The following is a 21,727-nucleotide window of genomic DNA, read 5'->3' on the forward strand; positions in this document are numbered from 1 at the left end:
CCCTATTGTACATTTCAACACTCTCGCACGCCCACTACTGAATGCCCTGCTTTTTTTTTTTTTTACCACATTTCCATGTTACTTGTTACATAATTCTAGAAAGAACGAGTGTGCAACAATGTTGTACTGACATATTCCCCGAAGAAGGAATTTGGCTCTTCAGTAATGATTTAATTTTTTGTTTGTCCTTCTGTGAAATGAGACAGAAACTCCTGCTGGAGAGAATGCTTGCATATGAAGAAGTGTACATGCAGGTTTAATACTGGATTAAAAGCGTGTTTTTGGATTGCTTAAATGAGTCATTCAAGTTGCTTCTATGTCTCATCATTGTCCTTATTACTACTGTAAAGCTTTTTAAATCTGTAAAGCATTAGCAATTGTGGATAGCTAGTGAAATAATTTATTAATTTATTTAGTGTTTTTGCCTTCATAGAAAATTTTTAAAAATTACAATAAAAATGTGTCTTTACTCCACTGTACGCTGTCTTGGTTTTGTGAAGCAATATGTCACAAAATACCATGGTAATGATAAAACACATGGTACATTTTTAATACAATGTACTTAGTTGTTCTCCTTGTGTTATATTAAAGAAAAATGTTGACAGCAAATAAACAATGTATTCCAAGCTGCATGTGTTTGTGCTGTTTCCTACTAAAATAGATGTGGGGGGAAAAAGTCACCACATTTCATCTGAGCCTATTGCAATGCAAGATTAATTGAAAAAACAGTCTGAAGCAATAGTTTTATTTACAGTTTAATTTTAACCTGCAATTACCGCAATGTACAGGTGATTGCTTCTGCCTATAATAAATTACAGTGCCTCAAGCCTTGTAACTAGCATGTGTGTTTTTTCTTATAAATAGTCTTAACAGTACTTCCGTAAATATACAGTATGGTGAGTTAATGTGTAAAAGCAGTAGTAAGCTAGGCACAACTGTTTGCTATAATACAGCCACTGCCTGACACATTGGTCTAATGGAAAGGCACTCTGAGCCCTTGGAAGGCCTCACCCATGATTCCCCAAGTCCTGGCTGCTTCAGTCTGAAGAAGGCCTCACACGGCTGGCACCCCAACCTGCTCCCAGCACCCCGTCATTTTGTCCTCGTCAGTCCCGCTGTGAGTGAGACACCAAGAGAGGACACCTGGGTCAAACCTGAGACAGACCTGGGTCAGATGTATTGAAAATGTACTGATTTTTTACAGTGCAACTCAGACCAACAGTACCACCCACAGCTTCAAATGATGCTTCTCACATAAACAATCATGGGGTACTACAGCAAGCTGAAGAACTGACCTCTAAAATATATTTTGTTTTTTTAAATTGCATTTTGCAGTATTTACAGAGTAACAAAGACAATCGATTGTCAAATGACAAATGTAGAAACAAAAAGATAGCCAAAGACAAATGAGAAAGAAAACAAAATGGAAAAAAACATCACAAATGTACCTTAATACAGGCACAAATAAATAAAAAAGTCAAGTATATGTAAACACAGACGCCTTCCAGGCCAAGTCTGTAAGCCCTCCATTCAATACCTGTGTTTGGTCAGGGCTTTGGAAAGGGTCCCAATTTTTGAGAAATCCAAAAGGTGATAGATAGATGCTGACAAAGCGTCAATAGGAATTAATCCACTGAGTATCTGATAGTCCTTTATCAGTTATTCATTCTAAAATGTATTCACTGCCACAGCACGTAAGCATTTATAGCAAATATGTCTACCGAAAGCCATAAAAATAATATGAAGTTTTTTTGAACATACATTACATGGCCAAAAGTATCTGAACACCTGACAAGCAACATCTAATCTAAAATTTTGGGCATTAATAAGGAGTTGGTCTACCCTTTGCTGCTATAACAACCTCCACTCTTTTGGGAAGGCTTTATACTAGATATTGGAGCATTGCTGGAGATTTGTTTGCTTTCAGCCAGAAGAGCATTAGTGAGGTCAGTCACTCATTGGGCGATTAGACCTGGTTCGCAGATGGCCTTCCAATTGATCCCAAAGTTATTGGATGGGGTAGAGGTCAGGGCTTTGTGCAGGCCAGTCAAGTTCTCCCACAGAATTCCTGACAAAACCATTTCTATATGGACCTTGCTGTGTGCCCTGGTGCATTGTCATGCTGAAACAGGAAAGGGCCTTCCGCTAACAGTTGGGGAAGCACAAAATCTTCTAGAATGTGATTAGCATTAAGCACTAAGATCTGAGTAGTGTAGAATTAAGATTTGCTTTCACTGGAACTAAGGGGCCTAGTCAGCCCCACATCAAGGGGTGTCCAGATACTTTTGGTCATACAGTGTTCCTAGAATAGACGTATTCCTAGAATGTACTTTTTCCCCCTTACTTTAGAAGGCTAATGTTTGGTGAGGGTGCTAATGGTAGTGGGGATGTGGGGGGGGGGGGGGGGGGGGGTTAGGGGCTGGTGAAGGTGTGGCAGGGACTAGGGGTCAGGACGTACGATTCGGGAGTCGGCCGCCGTTCCCTCCTCCGTGGGTCTTTCAGCCACACCGGGGGCTCCGCTGCGGAGGGGGAGAGGGCTGCCCTGTGTCTCACTCCCCTCTCCTGCTCCTAAAACAAAGGAGTGAGCGCAGTGCACATCATTATACAGCAGATCCGTACTGGCTCTGCTGCATATCGCCCCCTAGAGTGTGGAGAGTGCCATTAGTTTGCCATCAACTCCCATCAGAAATTGTGCGCTTGTTCTGTATTCCTGAAGCAATTTCTTGCTGCATATTTAATTTTTTAATTTATTTTATACTTGAATAGATTTGGCACCGAATGTGGGGCTGAGCGTGTCCGATTCCGACCGCAATTTGAAAATATTTAACAATCTGCACCTGCAGCTGCGTTCATTGTGTGAACCCCACTGCTGATTCAGGGGAGCGTAGAGAACCGCGGCTCTCCTCCGAAACATCCGTGATACAGCCAGCCTGCTTCATTTCACACAGCAGACCTTTCATATGCGGCTTTAACATGCAGTCCACGCGCGCCCGATCGACTGGTGGGGGTCGCTAGATGCAATGAATCATGGGTCCTTAGGCGAAAGAACCTTCCCATACCCCGGTTGTTGCAATCGTCAATCTTATTTTTTGCCACTGTCGAGTCTGCTGATTTATACAAGCAGGCATGAGTTATATGCATGAAACTTCCTGTAATACAGTTTCTACATTGTGTATTACAGAGAATTCTGAGGTGCTGGCTCCAGTCACTTTGGCCTCTGCGCAAAAAAGTTTGCTGTCATGAAATTTAACATGTTACATCACCCACCATGCAGCTCTGAATTTTAATATAAAATATACATTTGATTCAAAATTTCTGAAGACACTGGCTTTGAAATTATATGAACAGTACACACATACAAGCACCCACACAGATAGGCCTACATAATCTTCTCCAACAAATTTTCCCACCATTTTAATGAGTAAATAAACAACATTACAAAAACTACTGAAATCGTAGACATTGCACAATATAATTAGTTTATATGTTAACATGGTTTTCATCAGTGACCAGAGACACAAGCTTGCAGCCCACAGAAAAATGTCAGAATAATATCATATGGCTTATAATTAGCCTGCTACAATCCTTGTGTTTTCGTAGTTTATATAATGTTTACAGGTTGGCATAGTCAACTTGCATGTAACGCTTTTGTAATGTTGCATATACGCTTGCTGGTCTGGTAATTGTTAGACAGCTCCAGCACCATTGTTCATTTAACTCAGGTGAACTGCAATGCTGCTCTTGTACGATGTGAGTTCCACTGGATAAGTGTGTCCACTAAATGAATGTGATGTAACTATCAAAACCCTTTGCACACAGAAAGGGTGAGCTAGAAGAGAAGGCCTTACCTGCAAGTGCAGCGTGTTATCTTTAGCGATGGCCTCCACCAGCTCCCTGTCCAGAGGCTCCGTACTGCGCAGCCCCTCCGTTGCCATGATGCAGCAGTCGCCCGGCTCCACCCGATGCGTGGGGCGGAGCTGGTACAGCATCACGTACGCCGTGTCCTTGGGGAAGTGGGCGGTCACGTTGCTGACGGCCTCGAAGCTGGAGTAGGAGACGCGTGTGTCGTTGAACAGGTACCACTGCGTTCCTTCCGCTCCCCCGCCGGGCTGGGTGGGCGTGGCCCAGGCGGGGTCATCCGAGCCCGACTCCCCAGCGCCCCCTGCTGGAGGCTTCTCTCCGTCACACTCCCGGGCGTAGCAGTAATAGTGCCCGCTCTCCGAGGACAGGCCTGAATGCACGACCACGCTGGCGAGGTCGTAGGTCAAAGAGACGTAGGCGCTGCCCTCTGGCTCTGCCGCCACTCCCGGCCCTGCCCCCAGCCCTGACCCCACCTCCCTGGCCCCCACCGATTCCGGTCCCCTGGAAGGCAGGCGGACGGGGATCTTCAGGACCAGCGGGATGGAGACGTTGTCCAGGATCTTCCTCCGGCGCATGGTGGCCATGCTGAAGGAGAAGCGCAGCAGGGTCAGGATGAGGTAGTGTGGCCCCTCCGTCACCTCCACCACCTTCTCGGCGTTCTGCAGCGACGAGCAGCGCTGGCACCGGTACTTGTTGTCGCCCGTGAGCATCTCGGGAGTCAGGAAGAAGTTGATGAGGTCGGGGACGGAGAGCGAAGCCGACAAATCGGGGCTCTGCGGCGGGGCACGGGACGAGGCCCGGGCCGAGGGTGCGGCGCCAGCTAACCCCTCATTCGCACTGTGGGGGGGCTCGACCCTCTCCAGGGAGCCCACCGTTTCCACGTGGATGATCCTCGCCTTGCGTTCCTGCTGCCTCTCTGGGGGGGAGGGGCCTGTGCCTCGGGGGTGGGGCGTCATTGAGGTGACAGGCCCCACCCCCTCCACCACCGCTGGGGAGGGGCTGAGGATGAAGCTGGCATCCCGGCGGTGGTTGGGCGGGGGGAAGGCCAGAGACAGGTCGCTAAACGCCTCTTCCTTCTGCGAGACATTCTGGCATCGCAGGCAGCGAATCCGCGTCACCATCTTACCACCAAACATGCGCTTGATCAGTGTGTCGCTGGCCTGGCTCTCTGACTGGCCGCGGGCTTTCTGACTGCTCTTCTTCTCCTCTTCGTGGAGTCTGTGGAGGGAGGGTGGGGTGGGGATTAGAAAATCAGCTCAGCTAGTCAATTCAGTCCGTTCCTGGGTCAAATGCATTATTTTAAAAATCTTATTAGTAAGAGTTAAATCTTTAAATATTGTAACTGTTTTCGAACCAATTTTGAACCAAACTTTAAACCATTGCAATCTTCAGATAGGTGAATTTTGTTCTGATTTTTGCGTTAATATAGAGTTCATTTCAGTTATCTTGAAGAAATGTTATTGGTCTCTAAAAGAGGTCAAGTATTTCAAATGAAGTACTTGACCTAGGTCTGCAATGGAATGCAATTTGTCACCAGTATACATTTCTGCAAAACATGTTTTATTTAACTGTACATAATGTTTTATCACTCTACTGGTTTTAGATATAAGTAACATAATTACACAATTTATAATGCTTTTATTACTGCTTTATTCTCTTTATTTGGAATGAATGAGTTATTCTCCAAGTCCTGCTTTGTGCTTTATATTTATCTATTATTTCTTAGACATACTGTTGCTTTCTTATAAGGTGCTTTGAACACCATGCAAAAAAGCACAGAATAAATTATTATCATTATCAATATTATTATGTCAGTCTTATTGCTTCCGAAAAACAAGACGGTTCTTTAAGAAAACCACACCCATGGAAGTTATATGGTTGAACAAAGCAAGCAAAGAACCACCCTTGACTTAGTGTGTTTTGGCATGTTCAGCAAAACATTTCATTTCATGTAAACACATGTTAATATTTTACAGAAAGTGACAAATACATTTCTTATTCAAATTTAATTATTGTTTGACTACCAATAGTTGTGAAGAAAAAATACTACCAATGAGCCCTTCGCACAGTCAGCAGGAAGCATCCATTGTACTGGCAGTGATTAAAACTTTACCACAAAATGGCAAACTTTTCAGGGAATACTGAACTTACTGAAAACAGATCAACTGAAAAAATAAAATCTGGCAGGCAAGTACTGATATAACCAGTTAATTTCACAAAACAAGGAAGGAATGACTCTCACCTGTCGAGCAGGTATTTTAGGTACTCAGAACAGTCCTGCTGGCTGCCAGGATTGAACCAAGCAGGGTTAGATGCTGCCAAGAAGCTGTCTGGAGAAATAGCTGGGCGCTGGAAAAGGAACAGATTTTTAATCCAAATGTAAAAGATTACTGTCGTTTATCGTAATACTGGTCTTCTAATAATTGTCACACTGACAATGTTCACTATCTCATATCTCAAAAACCAGGCAGGGCAGTTCTCTAGGACTGCCCTGCCCTGCTTAAAATTTTCTATTTTACAATTACAGCCATTATTTTAGTGCCAAACAGAATGTTTAGAATGTCCATTTCCACAGGGGCCTCTCTAAACGTTAGTGTGCTAAATTAGCAAGTAATGGCAATGTTTTAAAAGTTTATATAAGGGCTTCTTACTCACCTGGCTATGTTCAAGAAATGCAAACAGCCTCTGCAGTCTTCCCATGAGGGGCAGAAGGTCACAGTTTTTCAAAGCCATCACTGCGAGTCTAAAGCTAACAAAGGAGATAATTATTATTATAAATAATAAATAATAACTCATTACATTTGAGATACTTTGCTCTCCAAAGTGTAGTTACAATGGCCACCGGTGATTCCAGGCTATTGCATATTAAAGACCCAAATCTGTGTGGTCATATGGTTGCAAGCATTACATTGCATTACAATCACTTGGCAGAGACCCTTATCCAGAGTGATGTACCACACGAGAGTGGTATTGGCCACGCAAAACATTTCGCCTTCAACAGCAAAAACACTCCAATTGCTCACGAAACCAATAGGGGCCTGTGAAGCCCCCATAAATAAACTACTAACACAGAAATGCAGAAGTACACTGTTTCTTTTCAAATCTGCTGAATAGTTAGCAAATATCTTCATTACAGCTGCTCTTCTAATGAAACAATGAAACAGAATACCAGAGTAGAGTGTTAGACATTTATAAAAAAGCTAGAAGCGAAATCTAATTGGAGTCTGTCAAGAAAGTGGCCTCCCATTTCATTGTGGTGTTTCAATTATTCAGGGAAATTATTCAAAAGCTACCGTTTTTTTCTAGTTTTCTATGCTCCAGTGTCTGCTTTCTTTGTAACAGTAGAAGGGTGTTCTGCACTACTGGTACGGACAGAAGATAAGCACAATCTTGATTTTAAGCTCAAAGACAAATGCTTTCTTTACGGACTACACTGGGCCTAATACCTCTGTCCATGCCTAACAAGCAAGCACAGTGGCACAATGTCCACTTTAATCCAGAGTATTGTCATTCATGTTTTGCAACACCAGTGTTAATTACAGCATTGATATTTCATCGTAGACTTGACCCCAGCTAGGGGCGGAGTGTAATTACTGGGTGCTTTATCGCTTTATCGACATTGAGGTAAGAAGCATTGAAAGACGCAGGCGCACATCCTGGAGAAGGTCATTAGTAGAAATGAAGGCTCACAGTAGGGCAAGACCGCGCCTGCCTGTCACCTCTAGCTCCTCATACTACCGCATAATTAGCAGCTGGCAACAGGAGGTGGTAGCCTAGCAACCCCCTGGCCAGCTAGCAGAATTCAGTCTGCGACCAGCGGGAGCCATCAATCAGTCTGCCCTGGTTCAATTTCTGACTGACGGACGACTGCCGATGTTTCTCTGAACAAAATGGAGTACGTTCCAATATACTGAAATGATGCTGCTAATATCTGAAAAGAAAAGATATCAGAGCACATAACAACACTATTATGAGCAAAAAAAAATATTGCTCCTTTCAGATACTGCTATATATATACGTATGTATATACAGCGGTTAGAAAAAATAACAGAAGCACCAAAGGACTTTGAATTAACTAATCACAATTACAATGGCAAATACACAGGTTCAGGCATAATACGTTCAATGCCAATTAGCAGTATGTGACAGCTGTGAAAGAGGTATGACAATCAGCACTTTGACATGTGAGTATCCAAAGCAACACGAGACAACTAACAGGTCAAAGAGGTCAAATAGCCAGTTCCCAAACTGCAGATGGATGAGTCACAAAAACTTCTAAATTATTTGGGGAACAGTGCCAAAGATTATAATGATATATGCTAAACATGAACAAACTGCAGAAAGGAATAGTTGAAGTCACAGTTTACTGACACGGACAGATGGACACTTAACAGGATTAAAATTGGCCAAACACTTTAAAAATTACCACAGTGCAGAATCAACACCATGGCAACCCAGTCTAAAAAAAACCTTGTGAGTACACTGGTACTTATGGCAGGGTCACAGTTCAGAAACCACTTGTACCAAAGGCTCATGTGCAAAGACCACTGAGATATAGAAGTGGAGACAGCTTCCGCTTACCGGTTCTGTGGATTCCTATGAGAGCTGCTCAATGGCACATTAAGCCAATTCACTGAGACTGCCATGTTTGACTATGGGACTTTTTTGGCACCAGAACATTAAGATTAAAAAAATCGGTTCCAGGAGAGTAATTAGTTCGTTCAATGTGAAGAAATTTTTGGATTTAAGAGTACTGTCCAAAATTGTACAATTCTGCCAGGATAAATTCATAGTTTTGAATGTACTTCAATGGGGAAATTTGCTTAATAAACTGCAATACCGTCGATAACCACTGGAGTTTGCGAGCTTCAGGGCAAATGTCAATCCTTAGACCCCTAACTCATTACTCATAACCTGATATAAGCAGCACAAAACCTGGATCCTTGAGCAACAGGAAGAACGTAATATGGTCAGATGATTTGTCTTTTACTCTTTCCCACACCTGGATGAGTCTACTTTTGCAAAAAGCCAAAGAAAGACTTAGACCCACAGGTCTGTTGCCAGCTGTTAATCATGGTGGTAGATCTGTAATGGTATGGTCAGCTACCTGATGAGTCTTTTTGCCCAATGAATGCTCTGCATGGTCATATAATGGCCAAGGAATATGAAGCCATTTTACAAGAGCAGGTGTATGGTGCAATGCTGTTCCCTCACGATGTCCCCATATTGCAAGATGATAACACCCCAATGCACACTACGAGAAAAATTCAAAAGTGGTGCCATGAATACCAGGATGAAGCCAAATGCCTTCCATTAGTAAACATCATTGAATCTTCATGGGACATTCTGAAGTAGTTAGGAGTGTAAAGTAGTTTTCCACCTCATGCATCCTTCAAAGAATCTGAGGCTTTCCTTCTTCAAGACAGGATACTTCTTCCAGTATCCAATTATAAACAGTTCAGAACGTTCAGAACAGCATTCCAAGAAGGACTGAATCCATTTTGAAGGCAAAACTACTCGTTATTGTTATTTATTGCAATGGTCATTAAAATTGAGTAATTGCTGTCATTCTACACTACTTTGACAGTGTTTTTAAAAAAAAAAACATTTTACTATAAAAATTGTTTTTTACAGTTGTGTAAGCCTGAATTGGTTTATTATACCTAAAATACATAATTGACAAAATATGGAAAACTAAATATTCTTAATATAAAATACTTCATATTTCCCCAGACCCCAGTTTGTGAACCAGTGGCCTGACATTTTGGCTAGCCTAATATCACCCCTGCACACTGAAGCATATGAATTCACAGCTTACTCTGAGGCCATGAACAGGGCCTGAATGACACTGTTCATGTAGCAGGTGTTCCCCAGGTTGACCAGCCCAGTTTTCCCCGTCTCGGATTTTGGGGCCAGCCGGTGACAGAGGGACACCTGGTCAGCCCGCTGGGCGGTCCATGCCCCCTGGCTCAGCACCTGCTTCACCCGTTCTTCACTGGGACATGGGAAGTCCTGCAACGACCCCAGAAATGACTCACTAGACAGCAGTTTACCTACAATATAGAGCAGGGATCTCAAACCCCAATACAGGAGGGCTCAATACCTATGGGAATAGTACAAAACATGTTAAGATTGCCTAATATTACCTTTTAAAACAAACACAAATGCAATACAAATCACTGCAATGATATGAGGCTTAAACATGTAAAGCTTAATATGTCATATCTATCCTGCCTGTAGAATCTAGCAATTATTTTAGGCAGTCTTTTTATTGAAAAGGATAGGCATTTTTAAAGCACCACTGTGCAAATTGATGGCAATACCACTACAAAAGAAATTGTGTTTTTGGTCTTTTTCCCCCTTAATTGACAACATCCCCCCATCCCTGCAAGGACGACAGCGATATTTAAAGAATAAATAAATAAAAACAGGTATTAATGTAATTCAGTCAGGTTTCCATCTCTGACCGTTTGTTAGGCTCCTGTGAACCCTGAACCCTAAGAATCTAATTCAATAACAGCAAATATTTGGTTGGGAGGGGCTGACCTTGATGACCTCCAAGACGGGCTGGTAGAGATCAGGGAACCCAGTGAATCGGAAGAGGAGGCAGTGAATGAGCTCCACCAGCTGCTGCAGGCACTGCTGTGCGGAGTCCGAACCCTCGGCCAACAGACAGGAGACCAGAGGCGGGATCTGGGGGATGAGCTGGCGGGAGGGGTGGGGGGGATTCAGATTTTTAGTAAGTGTACAGCACCCTCTCATATCACGTTTTCATCTCTCTGCTACAGACTTGGTGACAGTAAGCAGTCAAGAGACATCACCCACCTTTCAGAAAGCATCCAATATTTTATAACCAGTCACAAACTAAGGTCAAGGCCATTCAAACCAAATAGTCACAGCTGGATACTTTTAAAAAGTATAAACTCAAACAAATCTTCAGCAATCACCATTTTGTACCACGCTTAACAAACCCTGTAGCGCTGCTAGCTCAAGATGAAATAGTGTTTGGTTATCACAAACTATGACAAACACTGAAGTGGTCAACTAGCAAGAGGAAGTGTGTGTCCAATACGTCACTCTTTCGCAAATCACACTCTGACAATCTGAACGAGAATCCGTCTGAGCTGCTACATCCTTGTTAAGCAAGTGCTGTTCACAGATAAGGCAAGAGTGTCTTGAAATCTGACTGCCTGGGTTCTGAGATAAAGGTACAGAAACCCTACTCTACCTTCAGGGGAGGGGAACCATTTGGCCAAGGCCCAATCAGCTAACCCAGAGGTGCTTCAGGCATCATTTAGCTTAATGCACATCTATTCATCTATTCTTTGGCACGATGAGGAAGGAGTTTGACCTTAAAAGGCCTTAAAGAGAGACGTTCTTTACAATCATTTTGTTATCTGTTCATTTACTGATCAGAATGTCATCAGCAAAACATCATACACCCATGGTTTTTACCAAGGACTTTTTGTGAAAAAAAATACTACTTGACAAAAATAATATTAGTAACACATTTCTGAAATTAAAACTTTCAACTTTATGGGCAATCCTTAATTTTTTCATATTAAAAAATCGATTCAATGTGTGAAGTCTAAAATTTCTCTTCTACATGCTATTTTCCACTGATGGTGTTGGGTGTGACGATCCCATTAAGTATTGAAATAGGCTATGATGATGCACACACGGGCACACCCGGGGCAACATAGCTCAGGAGGAAAGAGCGGTTGTCTGGCAGTCGGAGGGTTGCCGGTTCGATCCCCTGCCCTGGGCATGTCGAAGTGTCCCTGAGCAAGACACCTAACCCCTAATTTCTCCCATCGAGCTGATTGGTACCTTGCATGGCAGTCTTTCACCTGTGAGTGTGTGTGTGAATGGGTGAATGAGAGGCATCAATTGTAAAGCGCTTTGGATAAAAGCACTATATAAATGCAGTCCATTTACCAGTCCATTTCACTTACACACCGAAAGCAAAAGTGTAAGCGTCAGAAATCCATAAAAGCACCTTTAAAATTTGGTTTGATATGTTTCTCCATAATGGCTCAGTTTTGAATGGAACTCTGGTATTTGAAGTGCGAAAACAAACTTTTTTGACCACCCGTCACCAAAGATGTCACCAAATCCACCAAAACTGAAATATTCAGGATAGCCACTTTAATGCAGGACCTGTTTCACAATACCAACAAATCCCAATTGTTTCACATGTTTGTTACTGTTATTGAAATCATGCACTTAACCATAGAGTGCATAGGAATAGCACTCAGGTGTACAGAAATGAAATTGGGACGCAGCTGAACACTATGTAATGAAACAGCATAGGTAATTATCAGATACGCAGTTACATGGGGTTGGCTGTATTTTCCATATGTACAGCTGTCCTAGGAGGCACATCCCTGTAGTGTAGTACTATGGTTAAAAAACTGCTTGTAACAAAGTGATTGCAGGTTTGACTTGCCTAATGAGGCACTGCCATTGGTACTCTTGAGCAAAGAACTTGAATTGCGCAAGCTACTATTCAGAAGTATAAATGGACAGTATGTAAAAGAAATACAATGTAAGCTGTTTAAGTCACTCTGGATGGACAGGCTAAATGCCTGAACATAATATGTAATAAGTCACATTTGTGCATATGCTCTTACCAGGTGGAATGCTTCAGGAGACTGTTGGAAACTGAGCAGCAGGTAGGACAGCACGGAGAGCGCCCCCTCACGCACAATTGGGTAGAACAACTTTGCAAAAACCTAGGGACAAAAAAAATTTGCGAGAAACAGCAATTAAGTTTTCAGATGACCCATGCTGTTCCTGAATGCTGTTAAGAACCTCCATTCTTGTTGCACATTGATGCTTACCTCCTCAATCTTAGCAAGAGTCACTTCAATCAGGATCACACACTTCTTCACCACTGCCACCCCCTTCATCAGGGCAATCACCCACTTGTCTGTGTTCTTGGTGAACGGCCAAGACAACCAGTCAATCATTCTGAAAGAAAAATAAGGACTTCTGCAAACAGGGGGCTTAAGGTGAATGAGAATGCTAGACGTGGCACAGACCAGACCATGGAAGAAATATAGCAATAAAGACCATTGCTACAAAGAAACAGAAAAGCAATTCCAAAGATATTCATACTGTATGTAATATAGGTGCAACCATCTAAGATCTCACGTAGCGGTAGGTAAAAGACCATATTTAGAAATACAGATTATACATTGCATCAGTTTTTTCTTCCCAAAGTTAAACAATGATACTTGTAAGAGATTATGCAGATGAGATCAGAAAAAATGTTAGCATGAAATGGAAAATGTAATTTGTTTTGCACAATCAATCTGTCTGTCTGTCTGTCTGTCTGTCTGTCTGTCTGTCTATCTATCTATCTATCTATCTACAGTGAGCTCCACAATGTTTGAGACAAAAATATATTGTTCCTTGATTTCATTCTGTACTCCACAATTTTGGATTTGTAATCAAATAATTCAGTGTGGTTATAGTACACATTCTCAGCTTTCATTTAAGTCTAATTTAAGCGAGGACGGAGTGTAGCACAGTGGGTAAGGAACTGGGCTTGTAACCAAAAGGTTGCAGGTTCGATTCCCGGGTAGGACACTGCCGTTGTACCCTTGAGCAAGGTATTTAACCGAAATTGCTTCAGTATATATCCAGCTGTATAAATGGATACAATGTAAAAATGCTATGTAAAAAGTTGTGTAAGTCGCTCTGGATAAGAGCGTCTGCTAAATGCCTGTAATGTAATGTAATTATGGTGAGAATTCTTCAGTCATCAACTGTAGAGGTCTTCCTTGGCCAAGCAGGCCCTTTGTGATTACTCAGCTCACCAGTGCGCTCTTTCGTCTTAATGACGTTCCAAACTGTTGATTTTTGGTAAGCCTAAGGTTCAGCCTGTATCTCTGACTATTTTTTTCCTTATTTTCTCTGCCTCATAACGGCTTCCTTGACTTGCATTTGCACAACTCTGGCCCTCATGTTCACAAACACAAGACTCCAAAGGCAATCAAGGCCTAGAATCTAGATTAGATGCTGAAAGTTCTCTTATACCTCTACTAATGAAGCAATTGAACACACCAGACAAATCTGAAACACCTATGAAGCCATCTGTCCCAAACTTTATGGTGCCCTGAAATGGGGGACTATGTATAAAAAGCACTGTAATTTCTACACGGTGAAACCAAAATACCCTTTAATAAAAACTGAGAACGTGCACTTCAATCACATGTGAATTGTTTGATTACAAATCTAAAATTAGGGAGTACAGAGCTAAATCAAGATAAAATATGTCTATGTCGCAAATATTATGGAGCTCACAGTATCTATGCATAATTTATGCAGCTCTGAAGATGTATTACTTTCCTACAAATAGGTCTGGGTTTTACAGCCATTTTTATCTGCATTTTATTAGTTTTTAAAACAAAAGGAATCACAAACAAAGGAATACAGACTAAGCACATGAATGTATTTTAATTTCTAGTGGCTATCTGTCATAGGTGAAGATTGTGCAGAAACTGACTCAGCAGTACTCCATAAATGCCTGTTTTATATCATAGCTATTCACCAGCCTTCTTTGTAACTGTCATTGATAATAACTGTTCAGTGACTGCAACTGATGGGAAAATATTGGCATCACAAAGAAGAGTCGAGCAGAGCATCACTATCACTGTCAGACTCTCCCAACATACTTACCTGCAGATAGCAGTCAGCATCTGTGGATCAGAGATGTTCTTGTCATTGGTGAGATTGCGCACAGCTCCCTCCATCAGCTCCAGCGGCACATACTGCACCACGCTGGCCAGGGCATTGGATGGTACACTGCCCCCTTCTGGAGACACATAGATAGGAATTTAGCCACACATCCGTCCCAGCAGCAGTTCTGCCACATGTAATGTTTTCAGTGTAATCAGTGCTTTCCCGCTCCCCTTTTTCACAAATAACAGACAAACATGCATTAACAGCATAAAAAACAGCATAAAAATACAGCACCAAGGACGAGCTCATTGTATGATGTTAAACACTGTGGGTGGTGAGGCGGGTGGTTTTGCCTGCCTGGCCCACAAACCTCCGGGCGTGGAGATGACAATGAAGAGCTCCTTGAGGGAGGGGAAGATGGTGGCTACGTTGGCCCTCCAGACGGTCTGCAGCATGCCACTGGTCTTGGTGACGCGCTCCAGGAAGGTGACGATGTCGTCGTCCTGTTGGCTCTGGCACTGGAAGAGGCGGATGGTCTGGATGAGCTGCTGGCAGAATACGGTCTGCAGGTTGCCGCTGGGCACACAGCGCGGGCAGCGGCTCAGCAGGCGGGCAAGCTGCTCGCACAGCTCGGGCCCCGGACGCTCGCACACGATGCGCAAGACCTCGATCTGCAGCAGGTGGAAAAGGTCTGGCGCCGAGGGCGTGTCGGCCAGGCAGCGCAGCCCCGTCTCCAGGTAGAGAAAGATCTGCGGGCTCCGCCTCCCCAGCGGTGGGTAGCCATTACGGAGGAGCCCCAGGACGAAGCGCACTTCGAAAAACTCCTCAAACTCCCGCTGGTGGTGGCGCGCGAAGGCCTCCAGGACCTCGCGTCCAGCGTCGCGCTTGAACTGCGACTCGCCGAGCAGGAAGAGCCTGGTGGACACGTGGAACATGGCCCGGCACTGCGAGCTGTCCAGCGGCTGCGCGGCCGACTCCACCACCCGCCTCACCATCCCCTGCTTCACTACCTTAGAATGAGGCGACATCATCACGGCCTCCAGGATCTTGTCCATGTTCTTTCCTCAAAGTCTGAAGAGAGAGAGAGAGAGAGAGAGAGAGAGAGAGAGTCAACCCATTGCCAAGAAAAAGTACTCTTAATATAAAGCATGGCAGGATAAGGAGTTCATTATCACGTGTAATATTTCAATATAGTCAGGAATTCATTCTAACTTGTAATAACTATATAAAAACTAACCTGTTTTATGACAGAACATATCCCCATAGCAGTTTATGAGATGGACATAATATTAAAATAGCAAAAGGAAGAGAACTGTTGGTCATTTTCTGAACCTAGTTCAAAAGCAGTCTAAACTAGGAAGATCTATCGCTTCCTCGACGTTTCCAGGCATTCATAAACACAAATACCAACGCAGTGAGTATAAAAAAAGGAAATTTCATGAACTTTTTTTCTCTATGACGCTACGCCCTACTGCAGAATAAACGCACTCTAATGGAGACATCAAAATCTCTGCATTAACTGAAGGTAATTAGCTAGCCAAACCTCAATATAGAATAAGCACACTACTCAGTTTAAGTTTCTGAGCTAGAATTAACAAGGCTCCATTCTTAAACATAAATGATTCTGAAAACAGAGAATGCGCATTTATGGTTTCGCGATGATGTAATGTTATTTATGGCAACACGATAAAGTAGCTAGATCTCGTTAACAGAGCCGGTGCAGCTATCCACTTAATTCTTTATTCAGTAATTTTAGTCCAGTTCACTATGACAGAGACGATAAATGACCCACAGGAATGACCAGTCATAGTCAGTAAGCCGGCAAGTGAAACAGCACATAGCTTCGGTCGGCACTTGACTCTACTTGCAAAATAAACGAAGTGACATTTACTTACCTTTAAACTACTGACTAGCTCTTTAAAATATCAAACATCATGTCCTTAAGCCCAACCACGTATTACAATAATATAATCGGATCGAATCTAAGCGCATAACTGCATTTTGAAATATAGACGCATGTACATCTTCCTAACAGTACACCGCTAGATGGCTAGCTGAATGTCACTGTAGCTTTGCTTTCACTACCGACAGTGCTCCATCCTTTTCTTCTGTTGCACTCGTTCTTTCTCGAGCGCATTGCATGACATCGCTACTGTATTATCACGCCTCCTGGAATATTCCTCTCCCACCGGACAACCCACAGACCGTAAACAGCCAGTAGAGAAAAAGAGATGTGGAACGTTCCTATTACAAACTTGTAGAGAGTCGGAATATATTTGTTGCGTACTGGCGGCTTTTTCAAAGTTTTGTTTTGTTTTGCATCGTTTGTTTGCAAATTAATCGCGTCTGTTTTGTATTTTTTTTCTTCACTTGTCTCCCTCAACCCAAAATATTTAATAGAAAATTATCACTTTTTTTGTAAACAACGGATGTCATTTTAATCTTTTCTAGCACTCTCGGATGCTTGCTAGGACAGAGCATGGATAACTATCCTTAGCTATCTAACAGTATCTAGCTACATAGCTAATGTCAGTACATGGCTAGTTTGCAGACAGTGGTAGCTAATAAAGGTTATAACTGTGGCTACTATCTGACTTCCCAGCTGTCTTCATTGGCTAGCGAAAGTTAGCTAATAATGCAACATGTGTAATTTGTTGATTCTGTAACATTGCTCGACAAGTTTGTTTTTATCTTCAACAGAAGTTTTACCTGCTAACATTAGCTGGCTAGGCAACTAACGTTAGCGCAGACTAACTGAATATTAATTTATTATGGCTAGCAATCTTGCTATCACGACTTAGTCATGAGTTTTTTTTTAAACTGTCACTTTAATTTATAAAATGTTTCTTAGTTTCATACCACTAGCTGCAGAATTATGGAGAGCTATGTCTTCTGTGAGGTTAAGATCTCGTAGCTAGTAACGTTAGCTAGCAAGCTGTAAAACAAGATTTTGCATTTTTGTGGCACAATCAACCTGGTACCTTATTGAAGATCAATGAATACCTCAGGCCCACAATCGAAGAGAAAGTTTTACATGGGACAACACCCGGTCATCAAGAGAAAGAGGTGCGAATCCATATCGTTTATATGTTAAATAAATTGTAAACCCAGTGTAAAATGAGAGACATTGCTGATTTAAGTCAGGTTATAACGTCATATGTATTGTCATAGTTAAAATAATGAACCGCGGAAATGTAACATAGTAGTTAGGGAACTGGACTTGCAACTACGTTGTTTTAGGTTCAAGTCCCAGCTTTTGCACTGCTGTTGTACCCTTTAGCACGGTACTTCGCTTGAATTCCTTTAGTAAATATCCAGATGTATAAATGGGTGGTATGTAAGTAATGTCAGCTGTGTAAGTTGCTTTGGATAAGAATGTCTGCTAAATGCCTAAAATGTAAATGTATGACTTGGAAATAATTCTCATGTCTAAATAAAATGACTGAAATGTACTCAGCACATATTTATACAGTTAATGCATGCATTTGTGTCATTATACAGCCCTCCTGTTGGTGTTGAACCACTGGCACCAAGATGCTCACGCCGCTTTCAGCAACCAGATCGCAACAGTGCGCACATGAACCATACAAAAATGGCTGATGGGGTGAGTCTGATTTCAGAACAGCACCAAAGAACCGCTCTGCATTCACATCTTGATGTATTCAACAGGAGTACTGCAAGTCTATATGGGTTCACATTAGAGGCAGGTAACTAGGCTGTTCTGCTGCGAGTTTCGAACTGTGGCCCTCGCCAATTTCACTGCACAATAAGTGACAGGATTAGTTTACTAACCCCAAGGAGCTAATCACACTTTTATTGAAGCTACAGAAGGTGATGTCACTTTTGGTAATACCTGAAAGCTGCTACTAATGTCAGTTTGTTTCTTTGAAAGCCAACAGAAAAGCAGGAGTGGACTGGGGAATCAACTCTGGCTCTGGATGAGGGCATTTTACAAGCATTGGATGCCCTCAGTCCTGTGGATGACCTGCTGAAGAAGAGACCGGATGCAGCTGTGTTAACCAAGCCCCAGTCAAACCCCATTAGAGTGTCCACATCTGACAGGGTGGTCCCCGAGAAGGAGCCAGAATTTACCAAAATCAAATCTAAAAGTTCTCAGCAGTCACATGTTATGGGCACTGGGGAAATGAGGCGTTCAAATGTGAGAGCAGTTCCTGTTTTTTCCGAGCCTGAAACTTCAAAGATGTACTCGAGGACGTCAAGAGATTGTAAGGATTTAGCCAAAAAGCTTTTGTTCAGCGAAGATGGCAGAAGCACCCAGAGCTGTTACGAGCGGAGACCAGCGGCTTGTGAAAATGGCCCCCGGAAAGCCAAGCACAAAAGACAAAGGGCCGGCCCAGATTGTACAAATTCATGGGGTGTGGCTTCTCAAAAGCGAGCTGCTGTGATAAACACTGCGTCGGTGGCCCCTTGTTTCAAGGCTGCCAACTCTGGTGGCGGTGGCCCACAGCATGCTGACGCTCCACTGGATGTGTCTGGGGACTACATCCTTTTCAGCCCAACCCACATGGCTGCAGCGTTGGAGAGGAAGAGGCGGCTCCATCAGCAGAGCGTAGCGGGAAACACCTCCTCCTCTGTTTTGACTCCACCTCCTGGGCTTAACCTCAGCACACTGGGGGACACACCTGGTGAGACTGCAAATTTTACTGGTGTCTAAAGAGTTAGAGTATTTCAAATACTTTTTTTTTTTTTTTTTTACCCAGGTTGGTTAATAAGAGACTAGTGAGTTTTTACCACTCTGAAAAAGACATTGAGGCTGTTCTTCTACTCACAAGTCTTTTTGCCGAAGCATGCCCCTGCATGAAACAGTTTATTTCAAAAAGTCATACAGGTAACACTAAAAGTACTGAAGAATGAGTAGGTCGTTAGCCACATTGTGATGCGTCCACCAATGGAGGCCTTATGTTGATATTCATGTTACAGGCCTACGTTTGTATCATGTCTGCATTTAGTAAACCGTACAGACCATCAGGGCTTTTGACAAACTGGTTGTCATGTTTGGATAACTTTTTTTTTTTCCAATAACACTGTTTGTTTTTTGTCTCAGGACATAGCATTCATATGGCTGTTCCTGCCAATCAATCTGACAAGCTGCTGCTGTCCAACTGGGGTCTCCCTAAGGCGGTCCTTGAGAGGTATCAGAGTCTGGGGGTGGTCCAGATGTTCGAGTGGCAGGCAGAGTGCCTCACCCTGGGAAAAGTGTTGGAGGGCAAGAACTTGGTCTATTCAGGTAAGTCATTCTGAGGAAGCATTTCCAATTGTATTCTGCCCACAATCTCATCAGTCTCCCCCTCCACAGATCAGTGGGGCCCCCACAGCCTGGTTGCACGATCTGAACGTGAAAGTCTCTGTCGATGTCTGTGGGAGCTGATTGGCGGACTTTAAAGTGACAAGAAATTGTGACTGACATCTTGATTTGGAGGAGAACGTATATTTATCTGTGCTCTTCCGGACTGATTTAATACGTTGCCTCAGTGAACTCAAACACACTGGAAATTGGGAGAAAGTAAAATAGAAATTAAAAAAATATATTGCACAGGTGAATTCATTCCTGAAATGGAAATTTTGCTCAGTCCACCCATAATGTAGAATCCTTTTGGGAGAGGCCTGCAAATCTGGTAGAACCTCATGAGCTCCAAATTTATGCACATCTCTAAACACTCTGACTGCTTGTATCAGTCTGCCTTTCAAACTGCTCGCCTTCTTTTATGGGTACTGATCTCTCTGAACAATATTTCCAACACTGCAGAACTCAGTCAAGTCCTTTGTGAGATTTAGCTGGCAGGCAGTCCTGGTGGTATATGGTTGAACTGGGTTTGTCAGTGTAAACAAAGCTACCTCTTTGTAATAAACTGTAATGCATATTAATTTTAGCCTTCCAAGAAGTCTGTTTATGGACTGAAGGCAGTTGGAATTGGCAATAAGAGCCTTTCCTCTCAATCCTTTGTTTCAGCTCCTACCAGCGCCGGTAAAACATTAGTCTCTGAGTTATTGATTCTGAAGAGAGTCCTGGAAACCAGACGAAAGGCCATGTTCATTCTCCCGTTTGTGTCTGTGGCAAAAGAGAAGATGTTTTACCTCCAGGTATGCCAAATCTTGTTGACTATATTCAGACCATGAGCTGCTGTGAAATGTCATCACATATTGAAATTACCTCTTTGGTCCCTACTTTATATCCTGTATTATTACAATACATTTTTTTTTAAATCATACACATTGATATTGTGGCTAATCTTCCATAACACTAGAGTATTTCATAACACTAGAGTGCTTTTTGTAGGATTCTAATTGATCTAATTTTTAATTTTATTTTATCCTTGATAAATTAATTAACATAAGTGTTTGGTTTAAAAAAAATAAAGAAAAAATAAATGTACATACCATTCAGATGTGATATTGGTAATTGGAAACACCTTGAGAGATGTGCAAATGAGAAGAAAATGACCATTTACTCATGCTGGGAAGTCAGTGTTACAGACCCACTCCAGTAGAAGCTCAGCATTGTTGCCTTTTTCTTTTAAAAAAAGAAAAGACTGGAAATGGAAGGTGTGGTCATGCAGTGGCTGCTCCTTTGTGAATATTGAAACCAACACCTTCGTATGCTAGTAGGCATCATGAGTAAGAGTTAAGAACCTTTGGTTTCATGTTCTCTGAGTCTAAGAGGCAGCTGATTGGTTCTATATGGGAATAAGCTTTAAGCCCATGACAGACTGAATAATATTTGAAGAACAATGCCAGCTGGTACCCAATGGTAGCATCCTGTGCCCTAGAAAAGAGCCTTGTGCCCATTCATTCAGCCTTGGAATAATGTGAAATCTCAAGTGTATTTCACAGTTCAGGAAAGCCAATCAGTTCACTCTTACTTTCATTAAACAAGGTTACCTACATAACCAGACATTCTGTTTGGCTCTGTTTGGCAACAGTTTAGTACAACACCCTTCGAGTGAAGGGGGAGTTCAGGTTACTATGATGGGTACGGTGCCAGACCAAATTCCCTGTAATAACCCCTAAGCAGTCTAAGCCACTGGACAGCTCAAAGCTACGGCGAGGAGCAAACCTAATGGTGAACAAGGGTCAGGTCAACTCATGCTGTCCAAGAAGACAGTAGTGAGATGGGTAGAGAGGTCATCAGATGGTTGCACTCACTACAACATTAAGT

At 42.7% G+C, this 21,727-nt stretch overlaps 2 protein-coding genes across 2 annotated transcripts in view; one reads left to right on the forward strand and one right to left on the reverse strand.

Moving 5' to 3' along the window:
- Nucleotides 1-50: 50 nt before the first annotated feature.
- Nucleotides 51-16,759, reverse strand: LOC118235674 (ubiquitin carboxyl-terminal hydrolase 35-like). The gene is made up of 12 exons (XM_035433280.1): nt 16,446-16,759; nt 14,921-15,621; nt 14,548-14,683; nt 12,705-12,834; nt 12,495-12,596; nt 10,408-10,566; nt 9,680-9,873; nt 6,517-6,610; nt 6,104-6,210; nt 3,849-5,079; nt 2,459-2,568; nt 51-1,115 (listed from the first exon to the last, which is right to left on the reverse strand). The coding sequence occupies exons 2-12, from the start codon at nt 15,603-15,605 to the stop codon at nt 1,055-1,057; spliced, it is 3,009 nt and encodes a 1,002-aa protein (XP_035289171.1). The 5' UTR covers nt 15,606-15,621; nt 16,446-16,759; the 3' UTR covers nt 51-1,054.
- Nucleotides 16,760-16,770: 11 nt separating this feature from the next.
- Nucleotides 16,771-21,727, forward strand: part of polq (polymerase (DNA directed), theta) — a 40,083-nt gene continuing 35,126 nt past the window's right edge. Inside the window, exons 1-5 of the mRNA XM_035433279.1 lie at nt 16,771-17,616; nt 18,052-18,154; nt 18,443-19,196; nt 19,616-19,798; nt 20,522-20,652. Coding sequence (XP_035289170.1) covers nt 17,546-17,616; nt 18,052-18,154; nt 18,443-19,196; nt 19,616-19,798; nt 20,522-20,652 — 1,242 coding nt within the window. The 5' untranslated portion in view covers nt 16,771-17,545. The remainder of the gene's footprint in view (nt 17,617-18,051; nt 18,155-18,442; nt 19,197-19,615; nt 19,799-20,521; nt 20,653-21,727) is intronic.

This window comes from Anguilla anguilla, chromosome 9, assembly GCF_013347855.1.
Source record: "Anguilla anguilla isolate fAngAng1 chromosome 9, fAngAng1.pri, whole genome shotgun sequence".
NCBI classification, from domain to species: Eukaryota; Metazoa; Chordata; class Actinopteri; order Anguilliformes; family Anguillidae; genus Anguilla; species Anguilla anguilla.

Coding starts and splice junctions, on each gene's coding strand:
- LOC118235674 (XM_035433280.1), bottom strand. CDS start 15,605: ATGGACAAGATCCTGGAGGCCGTGATGATGTCGCCTCATTCTAAGGTA. Junction 9,874..10,407: donor CCGTCTTGGAGGTCATCAAG/GTCAGCCCCTCC, acceptor GGGTCGTTGCAG/GACTTCCCATGTCCCAGTGA. Junction 1,116..2,458: donor CGGCGGCCGACTCCCGAATC/GTACGTCCTGAC, acceptor TCTCACTCACAG/CGGGACTGACGAGGACAAAA.